The 22,324-nt window shown below is 42.2% G+C and overlaps 1 protein-coding gene across 11 annotated transcripts in view; it reads right to left on the reverse strand.

The window, feature by feature from the left end:
• Positions 1-22,324, reverse strand: part of NRCAM (neuronal cell adhesion molecule) — a 181,895-nt gene that overhangs the window by 44,820 nt on the left and 114,751 nt on the right. For 8 of the 11 annotated variants that reach the window (XM_075345002.1, XM_075345001.1, XM_075344997.1 and 5 more), the window contains 8 exons: positions 16,458-16,589; positions 15,928-16,071; positions 13,355-13,463; positions 12,281-12,447; positions 12,053-12,200; positions 10,141-10,265; positions 3,470-3,499; positions 553-654 (listed from right to left, as the gene is read on the reverse strand). In XM_075345002.1, the coding sequence (XP_075201117.1) occupies positions 553-654; positions 3,470-3,499; positions 10,141-10,265; positions 12,053-12,200; positions 12,281-12,447; positions 13,355-13,463; positions 15,928-16,071; positions 16,458-16,589 (957 nt within the window). The remainder of the gene's footprint in view (positions 1-552; positions 655-3,469; positions 3,500-10,140; positions 10,266-12,052; positions 12,201-12,280; positions 12,448-13,354; positions 13,464-15,927; positions 16,072-16,457; positions 16,590-22,324) is intronic. The other 3 variants (XM_075344998.1, XM_075345000.1, XM_075344995.1) reach the window with 1 other exon arrangement.

The raw sequence follows: 22,324 nt of genomic DNA on the forward strand, positions 1-22,324 counted from the left end.
CGTTGATCAGACTTTTTTTTCCAATCGGTGGCCATTTAATACTACCAAGTCAAGTAATGTGTCTTTATTATGTCTATCGAGTCAAATAAAACCCCCAATAGAGTATTCCCAATATTATAGCTAAACCTGGTAGCTTTCTTGTAGGAGTAACAATAGTCTTCCATTTTGTTCTAAAGTATAACTAATATGTCTAGTTTTAGATTGGAAAAAAAAAGAGAAGAAATAACAAAAGACAAGACTACATTGCTTTAAAAAGGACAATAGTCTTGTAATTTATTTGGGAATTATTTGATTGAAGGTGCCCTTGGTTGATCATCATCTTTGAATGATAATTTAGGATCTTTGGAGTATAATACCCTTATGGTCTGAGTGAATTAATAAAATAATTCATTTCTGATGTAAAACTAGAACAATGAAACCAGATACTATCATGTGATTTTCATCGAACATGAAACCAACTGCATGGGAGGAAAACAAACATCTGATGGCCTGGTATAAAATATTTCCTTAATCAGAGCTACATATATACATAACATTTGTATATGCTGTTACCTGTAATGGGGCTGTTATTATCATCATCTGGTATCCAAGAAAGCTGCACACTTCTATAAAGCCGATCCGTCAATTCTAAATCAAATGGTGCATCTGGACGATCTGAAAGTCAAACGTTCTATTATGTAAAGTTTATTTTACTCCTCTACAACTCTGAGATATTCAATCAACCAGATCTTTGAAGCAAATCTGTTAATTCATGTGGAGAAAGACATAAATGTATTTACATGCAGCTGAAAATACAATTACAAATGACAGCAGTGGAAATCAAGGATGCACGATGCTAGGATATAAGCATAGATTTTCTATAGAGTAGGATAAAATGTAAAAAATAGAATGCATCCACCTATAACAGACGTTAGAGCAGCCATAGAGTTAAGAATGTTTTCAGCCCATTTGTTAATTTAGAGAAAACATCCTGAAATTTCTTCACTACTGGGCACTGAATAAGTCTCTATTATAGCAGTATACCCCCATCTAATAAACTAGTAACATACCACTAGTAAATGCAGTCACATTTCAATCTGAGGACATTCAACCTTTTGGTCACTCACTAATGCCAACAATGAAAGGGCTTTCATGACAATTTTGTACTGTGGCCCCTTCACAGGGGTTATTCCCATGAATGGATATTGTCAGATAGTGCTTGAAAATATAAGCAATTTTAATATTTACTGCTTATTAAAACTGCCAGTTGTTCTTGACAAATTAACAATTTACTTATCTCTTTTTTTTTGTTTACAGCTCGTTTCCTTGGATACCGACCACAGAAAGCAGAACATACGCAGAGCTTACAAATTCTTTAATGAACTGTAAGCACCATTTTGAGCTTGGTCAGGATAGCTGGAGAGTGCTGTTACCTCGGAATCCCATCCTGCTTCAGATCAGTGCTTAAAAGGTAAACAGACGCGGTGGTCAGTTTCCTTATCAACGAGTTGTAAACAAAAGAAAAATGTTAAAGCCGTTAGCCACTACTAAGACAACTCCTTCTCATTCCCCATGTTTTCCCCCAATAAAAAAAAAGCTTATATTAATACTCGGCTCCGATGCCAGAGTGGTTCCTGCGGGGCCAACACTCATGTTCCCAAAGCTCAAGAGTGGTTGTTACATGCAAGCCCCGCGCAAAATCACTGCTTCTCTCTTCTTGTCTTCAGATGAATGAGTAACTACCTATTCGTCCGAAGATGGGGAGAGAGAAGTGAGTGGTGAATGGGCGAGGGGCCCGCGTTGACATCACAACCACAAGTGAACCCTGGGAATGCTGGAACACACCAGCAGCAGAAGTCAGTATTAGCTTTTTTATTTTAAAGGGAACCTGTCAGGTGCAATATGCACCCAGAACCACGAGCAGTTCTGGGTGCATATTGCTAATCCCTTCCTAACTGTCCCTGTATAATGAAGCATACATAAAGAGATCTTTAGAAAAAGTATTTCTAAAGATCCTTTATGATATGCTAATGAGCACAGGGACTAGTCGCAAGGGCATTAGTTACTGCACCCATTCCGCCTTCTTAGCCCACAGGGACGTTCTAAAATGCTATTCAATAACCATTGCCTAGCGTCATCAGTGGTGACACGCATACCTGTGTCCGTTGTCACCACGCCGGGCAGTGCGCATAATCAGAAATCACGGCACTTCTGGTCATGCGCACTAGACCTCTCTAAAGCTGGAACGCATACACCCGGCTTCATAATGCGCATGACCGGAAGTGCAGGGCATTCTGATCATGCACATTGCCTGGCGCCTGATGCAGTGACAACGGACACAGGTACACGTGTCACTGCCGATGATGACGATGGGCAATGGGCATTAAATAGCATGTTAGCACGCCCCTGTGGTCATGCTAACATGCTAAGAGAACAGAATGAGCGCAGGAACTAAAGCCCTTGTGACTTGTCCCTGCCATCATTAGCATGTCAATCTTTACCTGACAGGTGCACAAACATGTGGAATGAGAATAGATTGTCTGAGTAGTGATATCTCAAGAACGGTGAAAAATTTTATAAGCAGTAAATTGCAAAAGTGCTATCTGAGAATATCCATCTATGGAAGAAGGGAATAACCTTTTATTTGTTTATCTGAAAGATCAGTGGATGGTTCAACTGCTGTTATATGCCATCCTTTTATTAGATTTATTATATGAAAAAGGAGTACCCTTTTCATCTTAAGAAAGTGGATTATGCTTGAGCACTTGGAACACTCTGATGATAACACACACACTAATATGATCATGAATATTAGCACCACACATCTAATACATACACAAAACATTTCAATAAGCACACGTATTACAACACTTGTACTAGAACTAAAAATACCTACATACAATGTATATTTCTTTAAAAAAAAAGTGAAGTTGACTGTAGCATAGGCCATGCACGATAATAACCAGCATATTACAAAATAATAACTGTCCGAGATAAAGGGGAATTATTAAATTACAATTATGTAGTCCAATACATGGGAACAATTTGGCATGTTACAAGCATTTCTGATGAGCTTGTAATAGTATGATCACCCATAATAAATGCTTTTATAGGTGTACCATTAAAACTTCTGATTTATGCCTAATTTGCCAATAGGACTACACAACATGCATTTTATGAAAGCTATATTTCCCCTTTAAATATACATGAAAATTAAAGAAACACTACAGTCAAGACTCATACACTGTTATGCCCAGTACAGGGCTTGAGGGAAATGTTTATGGACCATATACTTTCTTGATAGTGTTCACTGTATCCTTGACATGCCGTGCCGGATCAGCCCCTGTACTGGTCATATCACTGAATAAGTTTGGTATGAAGTGTTCCTCTAACGTTGGAAACATTCATGCAGCATAATCATCCATGGAAGATGCACATAGTGGGGGTGTGACGTGTGTAAGTGTATATATGGATAGGGTGGCCAGTTTACCCGTCTTTACTGGAGGTGGTTGAGTAGGTTCTGTAAGGGATATTAACAACATGTTAGTAACAAACAATGGTTGCTTTATCAGGATCATACAGATCACTTTGAGAGTTTATAGGAGCTAGAAATATGCAGTATACAGAGTTGTCTCTATTTATTGAAATTGCTATCTATGTAGGTAAGATAACGATTACTATTAGTAACTAATATTAGAGCTGGTGGAACTATTATGAAGCCTGGAGTAAAGCTGTGACTATTTTGTAGCTCTATTGATTGAGGTAAACTATTGATCAGCAAAGAAATATATTGAGCCACATGCAATCTTATGGGTTGCACCTGTCAATCAATAGTTAAACGAGAACCCAAAACCACTGACATATGTCTCTCGGTAAATGATTGTATTCTCCATGACTTATCAATTCTAGAGCATCTTTCTAATATACACTACTTTGTGCTGTTCCTCTGTTATTTCTCTCAAAAAATGTAGGAATAAATTGTCAACTGGTGGCGTGCCCACTCCAATGTTGTCCGATCAGTGCTGACTGCATTAGTGTGGGCATTCACCCCATTGAAAAGGAGAATGGTAACTTCAAGTTTTTAATTTCTAAGAATATCACAGTGATGTGAAACAATGCAGTGTTCTAAGAAGACATGTTCCAGAATGGTCTTTTCTCAGTTGTGCCAAGGTACTCTTAAAAGGGACACTGTCATCTGATTTATGCTACCCAAACCACGTGTCACGGGTGTGTAAAGGTTGACAGACAGTCATGTGGCATCCGGCTGTAGGAGGTCACAGCATTTGGCTACATAAACTGCTCCCTGACCTTGTCTTCTTCCTGCTGTGGTGTAAATGGTATCCTATGTATCTTCTCTGCTTGGGGTTAGTCACTTTCCTTTTAGGACCCTGTGGATATGCTCACCTTTCAGCTGTTAATAATCATTACTTCCCTTTGTGTCCTTAAATATTCACATTTCCCCTTGATGTTTTGCTGTTTGCTATACAAGCTGTGGACGTAAGCAGTCGGCTTGTATTCATATGAAAACACATTGTTGTTTGTTGCTGTTTCTCTCCCCGAGTCTTCTTGGAGATAAGCTATTTGTTCACTTCCCCCTGTTTGTGCTCCCTGTGCCTTCTTTAGAGCTTAGTGGGTTTGACTAAGCACTAATTTCAACCGTTCCTTACCTAGGGCCCAGTTCTGGGTCAGCCAAGATTAGGTATCCTGCTCAGCGAAACCTATCTAGGGTGGTGAGGGGAGCCAGGGACCAGCGGTAGGTTTGCTCAGGGGTCATCATCTCCCCCTTCTCTAGACACAGGGTTTTCCTTCCGTGTCACCATACGCAGTGTACTTCCCCATACCTAGAGTGACACCGCGGCAGTATGAATCAGACACTTGCTGCCCGTTGAGGCGCTTCAGTGAAAATGTACTTTAAGGATCTGTCTGGGGACCATAGATGGTGACAAGACAAATCCAGCAAAGCATCCAGCCCTTTCATGCAATGTTGCAGGTGACTAACAATTTTTTGCCTACATACACATGAGGGAGAGGCCTGAATAGCCGGCTGGAGGCAGCGTCATTCTAGTAAAAGATCATTAAAGCATATAAGACAATCTTGCAGCCAGGCTTGGATCCATGCTGCCTGGGATTTGAGCAACAAGAATCAGATGACAAGTTCCCTTTATAATCAACCATTTGTGCAATAAAAATTCTAAGTGTGGCCTTGGTCTAAAATACATATCTATATAAATATATACCTCGGGGAGAAAATCTTAACTGAGCAACTACATAAAACTAAAGCTGTATTATTACTTCTTAGAACTCAATTGATTTTCTTTGTAACTCACTGACTCATCATTTCTCAGCAAGGCTGAAATAACCTTGGGTATAAATCTTCCTACTGGTGACTATATGAGTGACAAATTAATCAATCAATCTAATTTCATTAGGCTCTGTCTTTTTCTCTCCCAAAAGCAACCAAAAACTGAGGTATCTGGCATTCTAAGAAACAGCAAATAATATTTGTGAAGGGAGGAGTGAGAACATCATACATACACAACGTGAATTTTACTGTGGAAATAAAACTGCTAAACCTTATTAAAGTGACAGTGCTCAGAAAACGCAGTGTTTAATGACAGCCTTTAAAAGGGGTTGTCTCGTGATGTCAAGCCAGGTCCATGTGCTTAAAGGGAATCTGTCAGCAGTATTTCATCCCCAAAACTATATCCACATTTGGTCCTTTCGTGGACAAGTCTTGGAATACCTTTTCTGAGACAGTCTATTCTTGTGTTACTGAGAAATCAATAGTTGAATCAATATGCATATGAGACTGAAGTGCTTTCAGTATGTCAAAGCTCTTCTCAAGCCTCTGCTACTCCGGATCTATTTCCTGTCCAGCGCTACCTCCTTCTGCTTGTCTGACAGGTTCTTTGCTTAAAGTCACACAGCAATCCTGCTAACAGACTCCCTTTAATAAGGAAATAAAGCAGCCACAGAGATGGGTAGTTTCCATCATGGTGGAACCATCTTGACCATGCATTCAATGGTCAGCAATTTACTATAATGGTCAACATGTAATGTTTTATGTTGAGCTGATGATGGTTCCCCTTGGAAATAATAATTGATTATCAGGTGGCTTGATCTTTGACAACCCTTTTTATTTTTGCTGGTGTTGTAAGAATACAAAAAAAAGTTTCACACCCCTAAATGTATTCAACTCATTCAATGACAAAACTGTTTTACATTTTAAATTTTATCAATGGAAATTGGAAGCCGCAATGTGATTATGTCATTGGTTGTTTCAGGTTCTACTTGGCCCCGATTTATAAAATTCCCATTGTTAGGCCATTACCTTCATTGCATGCATTAGATCAACATCAACGAGTCCATAAAAACACATTGCGCTTTTACATGTATTTGTTCTGTAACTGTGATCTCCGACCCAATCTGACAAGGAGTATGTAGGGACAAAGATATGATGGGTGGTGCTTGCAGAGGCAACCATAGGCTTGTGTATGAGTCTTCTTCTAACTACTATTAGTATTAATGTATCAAAATCTTTGGGTCTTGTACAATTGCTCTGGCATCTGTACCATCTAAAGTTTTTTTGGGATAGGTGACCATAATTTTAAGGACACCACAATGAATAAAACTCTGCGAACAAAGCATTAAACACTTGTTAAAAGTAACCAACTTTCAGCAATATATCTGGACCATGTTCTAAAAAAGGGAGTTCAATGATTTGTGGCAGAGGTTAGCTCCTCCATAGTTTTTGTCTCTGCTAGTTCTTAGAAAAGAGACCCCTGGAATTATTGAACTCTGTATAAAAGCTAAACAGTTGGTAACATCTGCCACCGATTAACTTGGCATTTGGTAAATATGTACTTAAGCTTTATGTCTTATATGCACAGATGGGAAGAGCTTTCACATTGACCTTTTGGTCTATTCAGACAAATGGCAATTTTCGTGCTTTATTTCCTAAATATATTCTAAACTCTGAAATTTAAATTGGTCATAAAGTCAAACCCTGTCAATTAAAATAATAGAGAGATTCCCCTACTATGGAGCCACTCACAGTACATGAATGGCAATTCATCTTAAAAGAACCTGTGAGCACAATTTTATATTGTAAAGACATGGCTGTATTGGTGCTGTAATACAGATTAAATTTACACCTTTGGTGAAGAAATGCACATTGTGGTTCCTCTTTAATCATCATTTGAAGTGCTATCTGCTAATTAAGGGGTCTGCTGCATCCTGATTGTGCATTTGTTTCTATGACCCATGGCCGGTAAATACAATTTTTTATATGTTTATAATTTAATTATCGTGGAACTTAAAAAAATAAATAAATAAAAGTCTTATTTCTTTGGCTTTGTTTTTACTGTAATGTAGGGACTCACAAGACATGCAGAACATTGGGTTGCGAGCTTTCGTATTTTGGCCAAAATATAAACCAGTAGCTCATACTTATTTTTCTGCACATTGTATATATTTTTAACAAGGTGCAGCCAAGCCCATCAATGGTGACCTTGTAAATTAGGAGCCTGCACCTCTGTGAGAGGATACCGGGAAGTCCACCTAACTGACTAGTAGAGATGTGTAATGGGCTGTTAGTCACTGAGCTTCACATGTGTGTGACCTGCGCGCTATTTCAAGCTTCTGCTGTCTACAATTCTAATATTGGGCAATCACCACCTCCATGAACTGATAGGTAAGGAGTGGTTGTTTTGTTAGTATTTTGCACCTGTGTTGCCTCCTTTATTAAGAGGGATTCCTGTTACCTGTCTAGATTTGGGTGCACAGGAGCTGGACTGTATACTGGGTTTTATCCTCCCTGTCTGTGATTCCCCTACCCCTCCACCTACCTTCTGTCTATGAATGACAGGTCACTTCTGAGATCACAAACAGCGGAGGCAGGTTATTCACAGACCTCTGACAGGCAAAGGGGCTGGGGAATCACAGACAGGGAGAAGAAAACCCCGTGCACAGTCCAGCCCTTGTGCACAAAAATCTAATTAAGGGAAAACCTCATATGGTAATTAAAAAGGAACAACAAAGCGGATATTTTCACAAAATATATCAATTTTATCAATATTACAGCACCAATACAATCATGTTACTTTACATTACTGCACTGACAGGTTGTTTTTAATGGCCAACACGCAATACTACATTTACACTACAGGAATAAAGCTGATACTTTCCCCGCAAGATCCACAGTTTGATGGATCTCTGGAGCGGTCTACTGAGACAACCCTTTAAAGATATTACGTGTGGGAACATCAAGATTATAAAAAGAGAATCATCTTTGCATTATAGAAATGAAAGAGTTTGTACCACAGACAAGAGGATATATGTATATTTTTCATCAAATTCCTCTACAGTCCAGTAACTATATACATGTTATTGATACATACAAGATGAAGTATTACCTTGAAATTAGAAATTAACTAAAAATCTATTTAGTTTTAAAAATACATTTTTTTCAGGAACATAATTAATCATAATTAAAATAATTGAAAGGTCCATAATGTTTTGTTGGAGCTGTCAAGAACACCTTTTTCCATCTTTTGATATGAAGAAATATTGATAAGATCAACTGTTGGGGTCCCAGCTAATCCTAAACATGAATAGTCTACAGCAGTGCTTGGAGTTTGTATGTTCTCCTTGTACCTGTGTTGATTTCCTGTGGCTAGTCAGATTTCCTTACAAAATTAGGACGTGTGTCTATAGACATAAGGAATCAAAATTTTAAGCCCTATTAGGGATAGGGGCTAATATAATCGATGACAGTACAGTGGCTTGGGACAATATAAGTAACTGGCAATAAAAATTTCTTTAAAAAAAATTTAAGCAATTGGCTGCACAGTGAACTTCAGTAATCAGCAGGTTTTTTAATGTAATCTGAAGATAGCAGGAGATAAGGGCTGAAACACAGATTTTAGTGATGTGCCATTTATCAATCTGTGTGCTGTTATTTGCTTACAAAAGGTTTTATCTCTCGGACATTATCATTGCTGTGACTAGCTGCCTCATACCATGCTCCCTACTATGATAAGCATATCACTGTCAATAAACCATGTACACAGAGAGCCTGCTGTGGGCTGAGTTAAGGCCCAGTCAAACACAATGACTTACCAGCGATCCCAACAACAATACGACCTAATAAGGATTGCTGGTGCTGGGAGGTCGCTGGTGAGATGTCACACAGTCAGACCTTACCAACGACGCAGTAACGATGAGCGACCTGCATAACGATCTCGGCGGTGGTGGGATCCTGTTAGGAGATCGTTGGTAGGCGTGAAACACAGCGATGTGTCCTGCCCAGCAGGACATCGCCTTTGAAGAAAATGGTCTGGACCATTCGGTAACGACTAGCGATCTCACAGCAGGGGCCTAATCGCTGGTAGTCACAGAAACTGTGACTCAGCAACGATCTCGTTAGCGATCTCGTTGTGTGTGACGGGGCCTTTAGCCTTCTGAGCTCTGCTACATGTTAATCTAAAAACTCTGATTGTGCCACAACTGTTGCACCCAGTAAACTACGTGCTACATCACTGGAATCAGGGTGTCTTTTCCTACATTATGCTGCTTTCAGAGCAGGAAAAACCTGGTGACAAATCCCCTTCAATGGGTCCATGTGAAGTTCACTGCACAGCAACAGGTATGTTGTACATGGATAAACAGTTAAGAGAATGTAGCTCTTAAACAGAACCGATTTTTGTATCTTTACCTTTCCTTAAGTGTCCTGCACATTGGAGGAAATCCATTCCTGTGGTCCATAGACCCCCCCCCCCCCAGTGATCACTCGAAAAACCAATCTGAAGCGCTCGTCTTTGAAGGCAGAAGTACTTAGCTCAATAGAAAGTCTATAAGCCCATACACCACCCTGTATACACACTAATGCAGGCACTCAGCTTGTCTGCCAGAACATTTTGAGTGATCAGTGGGGTCTTATAACCTGGATGTTCACAGATCTTCATGACATGTAGGGAAGGATAAACAAATAATAAAAAAGTACTCTTTAGGCAGCAGTGTGACCTTTCCATTCTCAGAAAAGAAAGGCAGGAACGAACAGTCTTTGCAACACACTATCACTTTATGATGAAAAGTCACATAAACACTATACAGAAAAAAATCAAATCAGTTCACTAAATAAAAATAAAGTGCATGTCTTACCAACAACAGAAAGTTCTGCGCTGGCTGACACTCGGTCCAGGGTAGTGTTCGCCACACAAGTGTACATGCCTTTATCCTTCTCTGTAATGTTCCTGATCATCAGCCGCTCCTTCTCAAAAGTGTATCTGTGAAGCATAAGACAGCTGCTCTGAACGGTGTAACAGCCCTGTAATATACCATGTATACATTTTTGTATACAAGGAAACAATACATAATACATCTAGCCAAAAAGACAATAAAAAGGACAAATATAGTACAGTCCCTTACAGAGGTTCTGTTGCTTATAAATGTTATATAAATAAAAGCTTATAACCTGACTTTAAATTCATCCATTGGTTTTATAAATTACTCTTTTGAAAGCTGAAACCCTCCCAAATTTGGTTAAGGTTATGAAAATAAAGTTGCTGCAAAGCTGAAATATTGATAATTTAATGAACACAGAAAGGTCAGATTTTGGCAAGACAAAAGTTTTGTCGCCCACAGAAAGTAATGTGAAATTCAAACAAATAATTAACTTCTAATACAAAGATATGTTGCATAACATTGGTGAATGAAGTTGTGGTGCTATAAGAGCCATATTTAATATTTTGTGTGACTTCCAATGAGCTTGAAGGACTGTATCCATGCAGTTCAACAATGATTCATACAATTTATTGATGAAGTCTTCAGGAATAGCAAAGAATGAAGTCTTACATGCCTCCCAGAGGTCATCTAGAGTCTTTGGTTTTGTCTTCCAAGCGTCCTCTTTCATCCTACCCCAAACATGATCAATGATGTTCATGGCTGATGACTGAGCTGGCCAGTCCTTGAGCACCTTGATCTTCTTTGCCAGGAGGAACTTTGTTGTAGAGATGGATGTATGAGATGGAACACCATCCTGCTGCAGAATTTTACCCCTTTTATGATTAGGAATGTAAGAGGTAGCTAATACTTCTTGATATTTTAGGCTACTGATATTGCCTTCCATCTTGCAAATGTTTTGCACACCCCAATACTGAATGTAACCCAAGACCATGATCTTTCCACCACCAAACTTAACTGTTTTTTGGATCCATACAGACTCAAGTAGGTCTCCTGCAGTATTTGTGGCAGCTGTGGTGTAATTCAACTGAAGATTCATCAGAGAAAGCCACCTTCTGCCACTTTTCTAGCATCCATCTGTTTAGCAGGCTGTGGGACTTGGCAAATGCCACACGTTTTTTTAATTGCCTTTTGTTTAGTGCTGGCTTCTGGGCACTGATTCGACCATGGAGGCCATTTCGAGACAGAATTCTACAAACTGTTCTAGTTGACACAGGGACAAGAGTTGAGCAGGCCTTTTGGAGCTCTGCTGCAGTGTAAGAGGGTCTGGCTTTGGATTTTCTAACCAACAAACGTTCCTCAAAAACTTGTCAAAAACATCTCCAGTTTCTTCAAATCTTTTTGTTTAATTCTTTGTACTTGACACTGAGACACATTAAAGGTGCCAGCCACCTCTGCAGTGGATCTGTTCTTCAGCCTCTTGATAATCAAGGCTTTGGTCGCAGGGTGGATTTTTGGCATGTTGTCAGAAATCAAGTTGAAGTTCAACTGAAGGTCTGAGGTGCTGGGTTTCTTTTTATATACACACCCACTAATTAACTGATCATTTAGTGAGCACAGGTGCGGATGCAAACTAGGATTGGGAGCATTATATGACAAGGCGACAAAACCTTTGTCTTGCCAAAATCTGACCTTTCTGTGTTCATTAAATGATCAATATTTCAGCTTTGCAGTAACTTTATTTTCATAACCTAAACCAAATTTGTGAGGGTTTCAGCTTTCAAAAGAGTAATTTATAAAACCAATGGATGAATTTAAAGTCAAGTTGTAAGCTTTTATTTACATAAAAAGGATAAGTGACAGAAGTTCTGTCAAAAACTGCTGAAAATACCTTTCATCTATCGGCAGTTCACTATTATTCCTCAGCCACATCACTTCTGCTACTAATGTAGGATCATGTTTGAATTTGCATTCAAAGAAAGCATTGCCATATCTCTGCACAACCCTGTATTCAGGCTGAGAGATTATCATGGTGGGATCTAGAAATGAAACAGAATATTAATAGTATGCAGAAGCGTGACAACATAGTTGTATACATTATCTGATGTGTAACTCTTACCTTTAATTTCGAGCTTAATGATTTTTTGGTCTGTACCCAATTTGTTTCTTGCTACACATGTGTATGTGCCACTGCTGTCTTTCTGTGCCACTGGAACTTCCAGGGTCCCATTATTATGGAAGACGTAGTCACTTCCGTGCAGAACACTGGACTGGACGCCCTTAAACCTAGAGATAAGTGATAATCACAAGTGTTATAAACCTCATATACTCACCAATAAAGTGTTGTGTTTTCCACTTCCCTACACAAAGTGATTGATGTGTTAATAAGTATCAGTGCTGCACTGGGCATAAGGACAATCAAAATGGCTCACATGAAATTTATAGTTGATTTAGTTAATTTGCTTTAAATAAAAGACTCTGGCCCGGATTCTCTCACCGGTCTTGATGAAGGGGCATGAGGGAGTCAGACGCTGCTGATTCATAAAGAGAAGCACACCTCTTCATGAATCTGATGTAAGTAATGTCACAGCTTAGAAATAGACATACCAGCTTCTCACATCCCACCACACCCCCATTATGCCCCAACTCCACTAATTTTTGTGTAACTGGGAGAAACTGCTATGAAAAGGCCAACAGGCACAACATATTTTTTTGCGCCAAAATGTTGTGACTTTTCCAAGCAATTTTTGGCAGCACTGAGACAAAATTGCTTCGATGCATTGGGCCCTATGTACTTGAGTTAACGTTCCTTTACTATTTTGAATATTATGTACAGGTCATGACTAACCAACCCAGGCCCATTGCTTTTCAGATATATACAAGAGCAAGTACAAACTGCTCTATAGCGACTCCACCTAAGAAGCAATGCTGTAGAAGATGGAAGTTTATCTGATGAAGCATTCCACATTTATTTGGACAGAGTCCAACAGAAAAAAACCTGTGCATGTCTCTATATAAAATATAAGTAATGACAGTACAATATTAGTTCCATATACTACCATTGGAGCCCCTTTATGCTCTATAAAAATTAGTGTCCATATGGCGATAGTCCCCCTGCTTTTTACATGAGTTCTATCATTTTATATCTTTAAAAGAAATCCAAATGCTCTCAGAAGTAATCCTGTTTAGTTACCATTCTATAATTGGAACAGGAGAACCAAACGCTTTGCAGTGCAGCAATGCAGGCCTATTGGCAATGACTTGATAAACCGTTTGCGATGAGAGAATCCGTGGTCGCTCAGCTAAAAAATAAAATAAACACATTATGATATAGATTACATTTTATAAACCAACATAAGAAGGTTATGAAAGAAGAGCTTTAAAATAAGGGAGTAGACACAACATAAATTTACATACAACTTCTAATACAACTACAACTTATAAAGTAAACACGCACAATAATACATTCATCTACTTTAATAACTATCTCTTAATTACATGAAGAAAACCTGTCATGTCTCCAAACACTGTTAACACTAGAAGTCCCAGAGAGGGGTCATTTAACATTTCTACCTTTGGAACCCAGAGATGGGTTGAATGACCTGAAGGATTTTAGCTAACATCCTATAATCACCGTCTTTTGTTCTGTAATTAAGGCCATTACTGTCACACCACAGGAGGTTGTTGTTTTCCATTGACTTTAGCCATTTAGTTTCTAGTTGAGGCCCAGTCACACTAAATAACTTACCAGCGATCCCAACAATGATACAACCTGATAGGGATCGCTGGTAAGTTGCTAGGAGGTCGCTGGTGAGATGTCACTCTAAGCGACGCTCCAGCGATCCCACCAGCAACCTGACCTGGCAGGGATCGCTGGAGCGTCGCTACACGGGTTGCTGGTGAGCTGTCACACAGGCAGATCTCACCAGCAACCAGTGACCAGCCCCCAGCTCCGCGTGGAAGCGATGCTGCGCTTGGTAACGAAGGTAAATATCGGGTAACCAACCCGATATTTACCTTGGTTACCAGCGCACACCGCTTAGCGCTGGCTCCCTGCACTCCTAGCCAGAGTACACATCGGGTTAATTACCCGATGTGTACTCTGCTACGTGTGCAGGCAGCAGGAGCCGGGTTCTGCGGACGCTGGTAACCACGGTAAACATCGGGTAACCAAGAAGCCCTTCCCTTGGTTACCCGATATTTACCTTCGTTACCAAGCTTTCTTAACCTTCTTACGGCTCCCTGTTCCCTTCACTCCTAGCCACAGTACACATCGGGTTAATTACCCGATGTGTACTGTGGCTACGTGTGCAGAGAGCAGGGAGCCGGCACTGACAGCTGAGAGCGGCGGACGCTGGTAAAGAAGGTAAATATCGGGTAACCAAGGGAAGGGCTTCTTGGTTACCCGATGTTTACCATGGTTACCAGCGTCCGTAGAAGCCGGCTCCTGCTGCCTGCACATTTAGTTGTTGCTCTGTCGCTGTCACACACAGTGATGTGTGCTTCACAGCGGGAGAGCAACAACTAAAAAATGGTCCAGGACATTCAGCAACAACCAGCGACCTCACAGCAGGGGCCAGGTTGTTCTTGGATGTCACACACAGCGACATCACTAGCAACATCGCTGCTACCTCACAAAAGTTGTTCCTTAGCAGCAATGTTGCTAGCGATGTTGCTTAGTGTGACGTGGCCTTTAGTTCTATTCAGTTTAGACTAAGGGTCATTTGACCCTCTTTCAGGACTTCAGGAGGGAGCTCGAAATGTCTGGGACTTCTAGTGTTAACCTGCAGATATGCAGTTAATTTTCACGTTACTAGTGTTTTAAAGCTGTGCACCTACTGCATGAAGCAAAGCTACCGAGAAGAAATTAACTTTATTCCTCCCAACAGCCTCCAGCACGCCTCTGTGACTGGATCAGCACCTGCACACCTCCATGACTGAAGCCTCAAAGGCACGCCTCTGTGACTGAATCCGCACCAGCACACCTCTATGACTGAATCCGCACCTGCACACCTCTGTGACTGAATCCACACTGGCACACCTCTATGACTGAATCCACACCAGCAGACCTCTATGACTGAATCCACACCAGCACACCTCTATCACTGAAGCCACACCAGCATGCCTTAATGACTGAAGCTGCACCCCTCGCCTCTATGACTGAAGCCACACCGGCACACCACTATGAGTGAAGCTGCACCAGCACGCCTCTATGACTGAAGCTGCACCAGCACACCTCTATAACTGAATCCACACCAGGACGCCTCTATGACTGAAGCCGCACTGGCACAGCTCTATGACTGAACCTGCACAGGCGCACGTCTATGACTGAAGCTGCACCGGCACGCATCTATGACTGAATCAACACCAGCATGCCTCTATGACTGAAGCCGCACCGGCACGCCTCTATGGGTGAAGCCGCACTAGCACACCTCTATGACTGAAGCCACACCAGCACGCCTCTATGACTGAAGCCACACCAGCACACCTCTATGACTAAAGCCGCACCAGCACACCTTTGTGACTGAATCCGAACCGGCACACCTCTATGATTAAGGCTGCACTAGCACACCTCTGTGAGTAAAGCCGCCCCGGCACGCCTCTGTGGCTGAAAACTGTTTGTTTTATTCCAGTACCTGGGCTCTCAGTGCAGCGGTTGCACAGCTTTAGAACACTGGTATCCCGTAGTTTCATCCCAAATCTTCAGGTTAATAGTGTTTGGAGATATGATAGGTTACCTTTAAAAAAAAGTTGTAAAAAACTTACCAAGTACGTTCACAAATGCATTTGCCAGCACATATCCATAAATATTTGAAGCATTGCATTGGAAGACTGCACTGGCCTGTTCTTGCACTTTTGTGAAAATAACAGTATCCCCATCTACCACTCTGCTTGGGTCATTAGGAGCCACTGCAAATAGAACACATACAAACAGAATATTTAGAGCGGTAATTCCATTTTCTGAAGATATAGGCGGCCATTGCCTGGGACAACATTGCTTGTGATCATTTCATAAGTTTAAATATTGTGGAACAATGACATCTATTATGGAGATTGTAAATGATTGTTGAATATTACATTAGGGGGTCTTTCTGTTCTCAGTAAGAGATACTCTATTGTATACACTGTATAAATTGAACAACATGCAGATTGACTTCACCCTTAGTTTGGCTATGGCTAAGTATGGAAAGGAAGGGAAGACTGCATTTTTTCTGAAGATTTCATCTGTCCATGTTCTTTATGCATCTTGTATTATATTATAAGTGTTTAGAAATTGGCAGGAATTCTTCACGTACATTCAATTGCAACTCCATTTATTAACCATGTAATACTTGGGGCAGGAATCCCATGAGCTCTGCAGATCAATGTCCCATCATCTCCTGGTGACAGTATGAGATTTTCAGGTTTAGTGATCCAGTAAGGTGCAGCTAGAAAAGAAATGAATATTTCATTAGTGACTGGAGAAATGGGGCAGAGAAATGGAAATTCACGGACAGAGGACTATATGGCTCCATGCTATAGCATTTTACTATTTATTCTGTTTTTTTGAAATACCGGAAACATCTCATGTGTGGAGTTGGAGTTGTCACTGAATGTAGGGTAGGTTGACATCAAAATGGACAGTGCATAATTATGGTATATAACATATTCCTTGTCATCCTGGCATGGAGATTTGTTTGTTTCTTTATGCAAAGAAATCCATGTAGTGATACCATTAAGGGTATGTTCACACGTTGCTTTTTTTTCAGCGCGGAAAAAAACGCACCCTCTGGCAGAGGGGAGAATTGTAAACAATGCTTTTTTGAGAAAAAGGCATCGAAAACGCATGCGTTTTTCATGCGTTTTTCATGCTTTTTTCATGCGTTTTTCATGCGTTTTTCATGCGTTTTTCATGCGTTTTTTTAGGTGCGTTTTTTAAGACTTGTCAGTGTTAATAAAGTTGGTTGAACACAGACCTTTGGGAAAAAAAACCTGTGATGTCATTTCCTTCTCCACATTCTGTTTGGATAAATGGGAGGGCTTGGAATGGAAGGAGCACCATTTGAATTTTGGAAAAGTTGAAATAAACTTCGCGCACCGTGTCACATTAGCAGAGCCCCTTGGGTACCTATACGTCAGAAAACCCCCACAAGTGACCCTATTTTGGAATCTGCACCCCTCAAGGATTTTATTCAGGAGTATATTAAGCATTTTGAATCCACAGCTACTTCACCCAAAATGTTGCTGTAGCAACAATATTCTCACTTTTAGGCCCGTTTCACACGTCAGTGAAAAACAGTGACGTTTTTCACTGGCGTGTAAAACATGCACATGTCCCTCCGTGTGCCGTGAATCACGGCACACATGGGTTGTCTAAGTGCAATCCGGGCTCCGTTCTCCGTGGCCCGTGATTGCACTTAGAGATTAACTCACCTGTGCCCGCTCCCGCTCTCCATGGTGCTGATCGCTCACGCGGTGCAGCATCCGGCTGGCGCTGACCCCCGCAGCAGCTGCTTCCGGGTCGGCTGTGTCGCACATAATGAATATGCGCGACAATAATGAGCCGGCTCAGAAGCAGCAAGCAGAACGGGCTGCAGAGGACATCGCTGGACGCCGGGAGAGTAAAAATGATTTTTATTTTACAAGCACTTTTTTTCTGGCACGTGTTTCACGGACCACACCACTGGGTGGTCCGTGGAACATCAGTGATGCCAGAAAAAAATGGACATGTCTCCGTGCGGCTATCACGCACACGCGGGTACGCCGCACGGAGACACGTGTAGTGAAAAATCACTGATGTGTGAGCAGACCCATTCATTAGAATGGGTCTGTGTATGTCAGTGATTCTGGTACGTTTAAAAAAAAGCACAAACGTACCAGAATCACTGACGTGTGAAACAGGCCTAAGGCTATGTGGCCATGATCCAGCGACACGGCGTCTAGTATAGTGTCAGCCTCCTGCAGAGATGTGAGTGTTGTCCACGGGAGAACGCAGCTGCCCATGCCCACGATTTGGGTTCAGGCTGCTGTGGAGCTGTATGCTACCTGCAGAGAACACTCATCTACGCAGCATAAATTGACATGCTGAGGCTCGGGAAGCTGCGCCACCGGTCGGTTTATGCTGCGGAGAAAAGAAGCACAGTGGGCATGAGATTTCTAAAAATCCTTTCACTGTGCTTCTACTGCACAACGCAGCGTCATGGACGCAGGGAAAACAATCTGCGCCCAAAACGCTGCAAACCCCGATTGTGGGCATCCAGCCTAAAAAGCGTCAATGGAGGTCAAATATATATACAACGTCCCACCCCCCCCTGCATATTCTAAGCTGGCACCTTTAGTACCTTTCATGTGGCACTAAAGGGTGCCTAGCCTAGTTTTTATCACAAAAACAAAAAAAAAAATGGCGTGGGGTCCCCCCTATTTTTGATAGCCAGTCAGGGTAAAGCAGACAGCTGTAGCCTGCAAACCACAGCTGGCAGCTTCATCTTGTCTGGTCATCAATTTGGAGGGCTCCCCAGGTTTTTTTTTTTATTTATAAATAAAAATAATAAAAAAAAAATAACATGGGGTCCCCCCAAATTAGATCACCAGCCAAGGTGAAGCTGACAGCTGGGGTCTGGTATTCTCAGGGTGGGAAGAGCCATGGTTATTGGACTCTTCCCAGCCTAAAAATAGCAGGCCACAGCCGCCCCAGAAGTGGCGCATCCATTAGATGCGCCAATCCTGGCGCTTCGCCCCAACTCATCCCGCGCCCTGGTGCGTTGGCTAACGGGGTAATAAATGGGGTTGATACCAGATGTGTAATGTCACCTGGCATCAAGCCCAGCAATTAGTGATGTCACGGCGTCTATCAGACACCCGACATAACTAATTGACAGTAAACAAAAGCAAAAAAAGACAACAAAAATTTTTTTATTAGAAAAAACACTCCCCAAATCATTCCCTTGTTCTCCAATTTAATAAAAAAAATGGATCCGCAGAAATCCATTTGGATGTCCCACGTCGGCTCTGGACCTTCTAGAATATGGGGGACACGTTCAGGGAACGTATCCCCCATTTTCTAGGAGGGCAGACCCTCCATTTGAGGAGAGTGGGTGCAAAAATCTGCACCCACTCTCCCCGGGTCACAGCTGCAGAGTGCGAGCAGCCAGCACAGCTCACACTGAACACAGTGCTGGCTGTCAGCTGCTCTGCTCATGTGACCGGCCGGCGTCTGCTGTGAAGGAGGAGGGGGCCGCGGGGGATCAGCGCTGCGACCGGACAGATATGTATGACACCGGGGGGAATTGGGGTGAACGGGCAGGGCCTGGGGGGCATTTTTCTGTCGCATGTGTTATTGCACATGCGACAGAAATCATAGGAGCAGGGCGGCCGATGCGCTACTGTGCGCGCGGCCATGTTGGATTTTCGGGAGGGGGGTCGGGGGTCGGGGGTCGGGGCGGGCACTTTGGCGACACCGGGGGCTTTGCCAGGAAGTGAGGTCAACAGGAAACCTCTTGACCTCACTTCCAGGTAAATGCCTGCGTTCTGGCGTGCCGACAAAGGCCGCGGACCGCAACAAAAAAGCAGGTCCATGCGCTGTAGCTGCGTTCTGACCCCACATCATTGATTTCAATGGGGGAGAGAACGCAGCCACAACGCACAAAAGAAGTGACATGCTGCTTTTCTTTCCGCACCGATTTTTGGCATCCAAAACGCTGCGGAAAGAAACGCAGCGTGTGCACTGATTTTTCAGCTTTCCCATACACTTTGCTGGGAAAGCTGAACGCATGCAATTTGCCACTGAAACGCTGCGGTTCAAAACGCAGCGTTTCCGCGGTAAAAAACGCAACGTGTGCACACAGCCTTAAGGGTTATTTTCATCTTTGAAAATTATCATCTATATACAGGATAGGTGATGACATACTAATTGCTGTGGACTCAATTGGTCAGAAGTACATTGCTCTGTTGTGCCCCATTTGAATAGAGCACTGACCATATGATTACTCCATTCCTTTTCTATAGGGTTGATGATAATACACAATGAATGGAGCAGTGACAAGCATCTCAATTACTTAATTCAAACAGGACATAATAGTCCCATTCTGGAAGGGAAGCCCATAGTGGAACCCCAGCAATCAGCTGGTAATCATGTACTGTATATTGAAGATATGTACAGTAATGACCTGCAAAGGAGAGAATAAGGGCTGCTTTACACGCTGCGATATCGTTACCGATATCGCTAGCGTGCGTACCCGCCCCCATCGGTTGTGCGACATGGGCAAATCAATGCCCGTGGTGCACAACATCGCTAGGAACAGTCACACTACTTACCTGCCTAGCGACGTCTCTGTGACCGGGGAACCACCTCCTTTCTAAGGGGGCGGTTCGTTCGGCGTCACAGCGACGTGACTAAGCGGGCGCCCAATCAAAGCGGAGGGGCGGAGATGAGCGGGACATAACATCCCGCCCACCTCCTTCCTTCCGCATTGCTGGCAGGATGCAGGAAAGGTGAGGTTCCTCGCTCCTGTGGTGTCACACATAGCAATGTGTGCTGCCGCAGGAACGACGAACAACATTGTTACTGCAGCAGCAACGATAATTGGGAATAGGGGGTTATGTCACCGATGAACGATTTTGAACGTTTTTGAGATGATTCAAAATCGCTCATAGGTGTCACACACAACGACATCGCTAAAGCGGCCGGATGTGCGTCACAAATTCCGTGACCCCAACGAGATCGCTTTAGCGATATGGTAGCGAATAAAGCCACCCTAAGATTCGCCAGGGACATTAGATGGCTGTCGGCCGAACCATGCTTCAGGTAATAGCTCAGCTGACAGCCATCTCAGCTAGCACTATAATACCTACAATACACAATATTGCTTACGAGTGATGGGTGAGCACTAAAATACTCGGGAGTTTGGTAGTGGAGTCGAGCAGGTCAGACGCTCTGAAAGTGCTCAACGAGTACAATGTAAGTCAATTAATGGGCAGTTTGTCTGTCCGCCCACCTACAGCCAGCCATAAAGAGGGTATTTTGGGGTTGGGGAGAGAGGGGTTTTGGGGTTTTTTTTTTGGACACACTACATCCAAAAACATTGTTTAACCCCCATTGAGAGTCATATAGAAACTCCAAGTGGCTTTCCCTGGGGTGCCTGCACTCATCATGCAGTGAAAGGAGCCTGTGCTTTGAATTTGCTGTTTCACAGATGACACATCTGAGCACCCATGATACTCAGCTGAGCACCACAAGTATCCCAGCACCCCGAAGCTCAATAAAGTATTGAGCGCGCTCGCCCAATTATTAGTACTTGGTTGGTGCCCAATTACACCATCATCCGAACCCGTCAATATCGTCAGGTTCAGTCCACTTTAGTCTCATGTGTATAGGGGCTCTTCGCTAGTGATGTCTTTCGCTCTTTTCAAACATCCTTTTTTGTTTCTTAAATGTGCATCAAGTCACCCTATCTCTGCTGCATCTGCATCTATGACGAGATATTTTTTTATAATCAGCATCATTTATGCAGAATCAGCATCTACACATCTGCAATGCTCCTGTAAAATAAAAAAGGAACTTACAGAGCAAGTTAAAAAACAAGGGCTATAGCTTTTATCCAAGCCAGACATTGCCTAGACAGGGTCAAGTGTACATTGCACATATCTGCTCTGTATGCACAAGAAACGCAATAACATAGGAAGCTCGGTGCTTTTTTTTCTGCAGAGTAAATCACTTAAGACAAGAATAGAAAGCATTACTGAAGATTACCATGGTAACCAGCATCTTCTCCAACATTACTCTGAAAAAGGATAATAAACGCTGGAAAAATATGGGTCTTTAAGCCCCGCTCTGTTTAGAGGGCTTAATATATCTTATCAGCTTTTGAGAAAAACTTGAAAGTTTAGATGGTAAAAATAGATTAATTTCATTTTTCGTGTATGCCTCCAGATTATCAATCACACAGCTCTTCATGAGTAAACACGCTAAACACAACCACCAAGGCATTACTGCTACTAATTCTGGAGCCATCCTATATACAGCTCATCCTGCACAGCTAAAAGACTCGTTTAAAGGGGTGGTCCACTACCTGGGCACTGAACTTTTTTAAATAAATGAGTTCCTTGTATAATATCCTGTCCTAACACTGTTCCAGTGATGTCAGCGCCGAGTCTCGTGCGACATTGTTATGTCACATGAGCCTTA

The sequence above is a fragment of the Anomaloglossus baeobatrachus genome, chromosome 4 (genome assembly GCF_048569485.1).
Source record: "Anomaloglossus baeobatrachus isolate aAnoBae1 chromosome 4, aAnoBae1.hap1, whole genome shotgun sequence".
Taxonomy (NCBI): Eukaryota; Metazoa; Chordata; class Amphibia; order Anura; family Aromobatidae; genus Anomaloglossus; species Anomaloglossus baeobatrachus.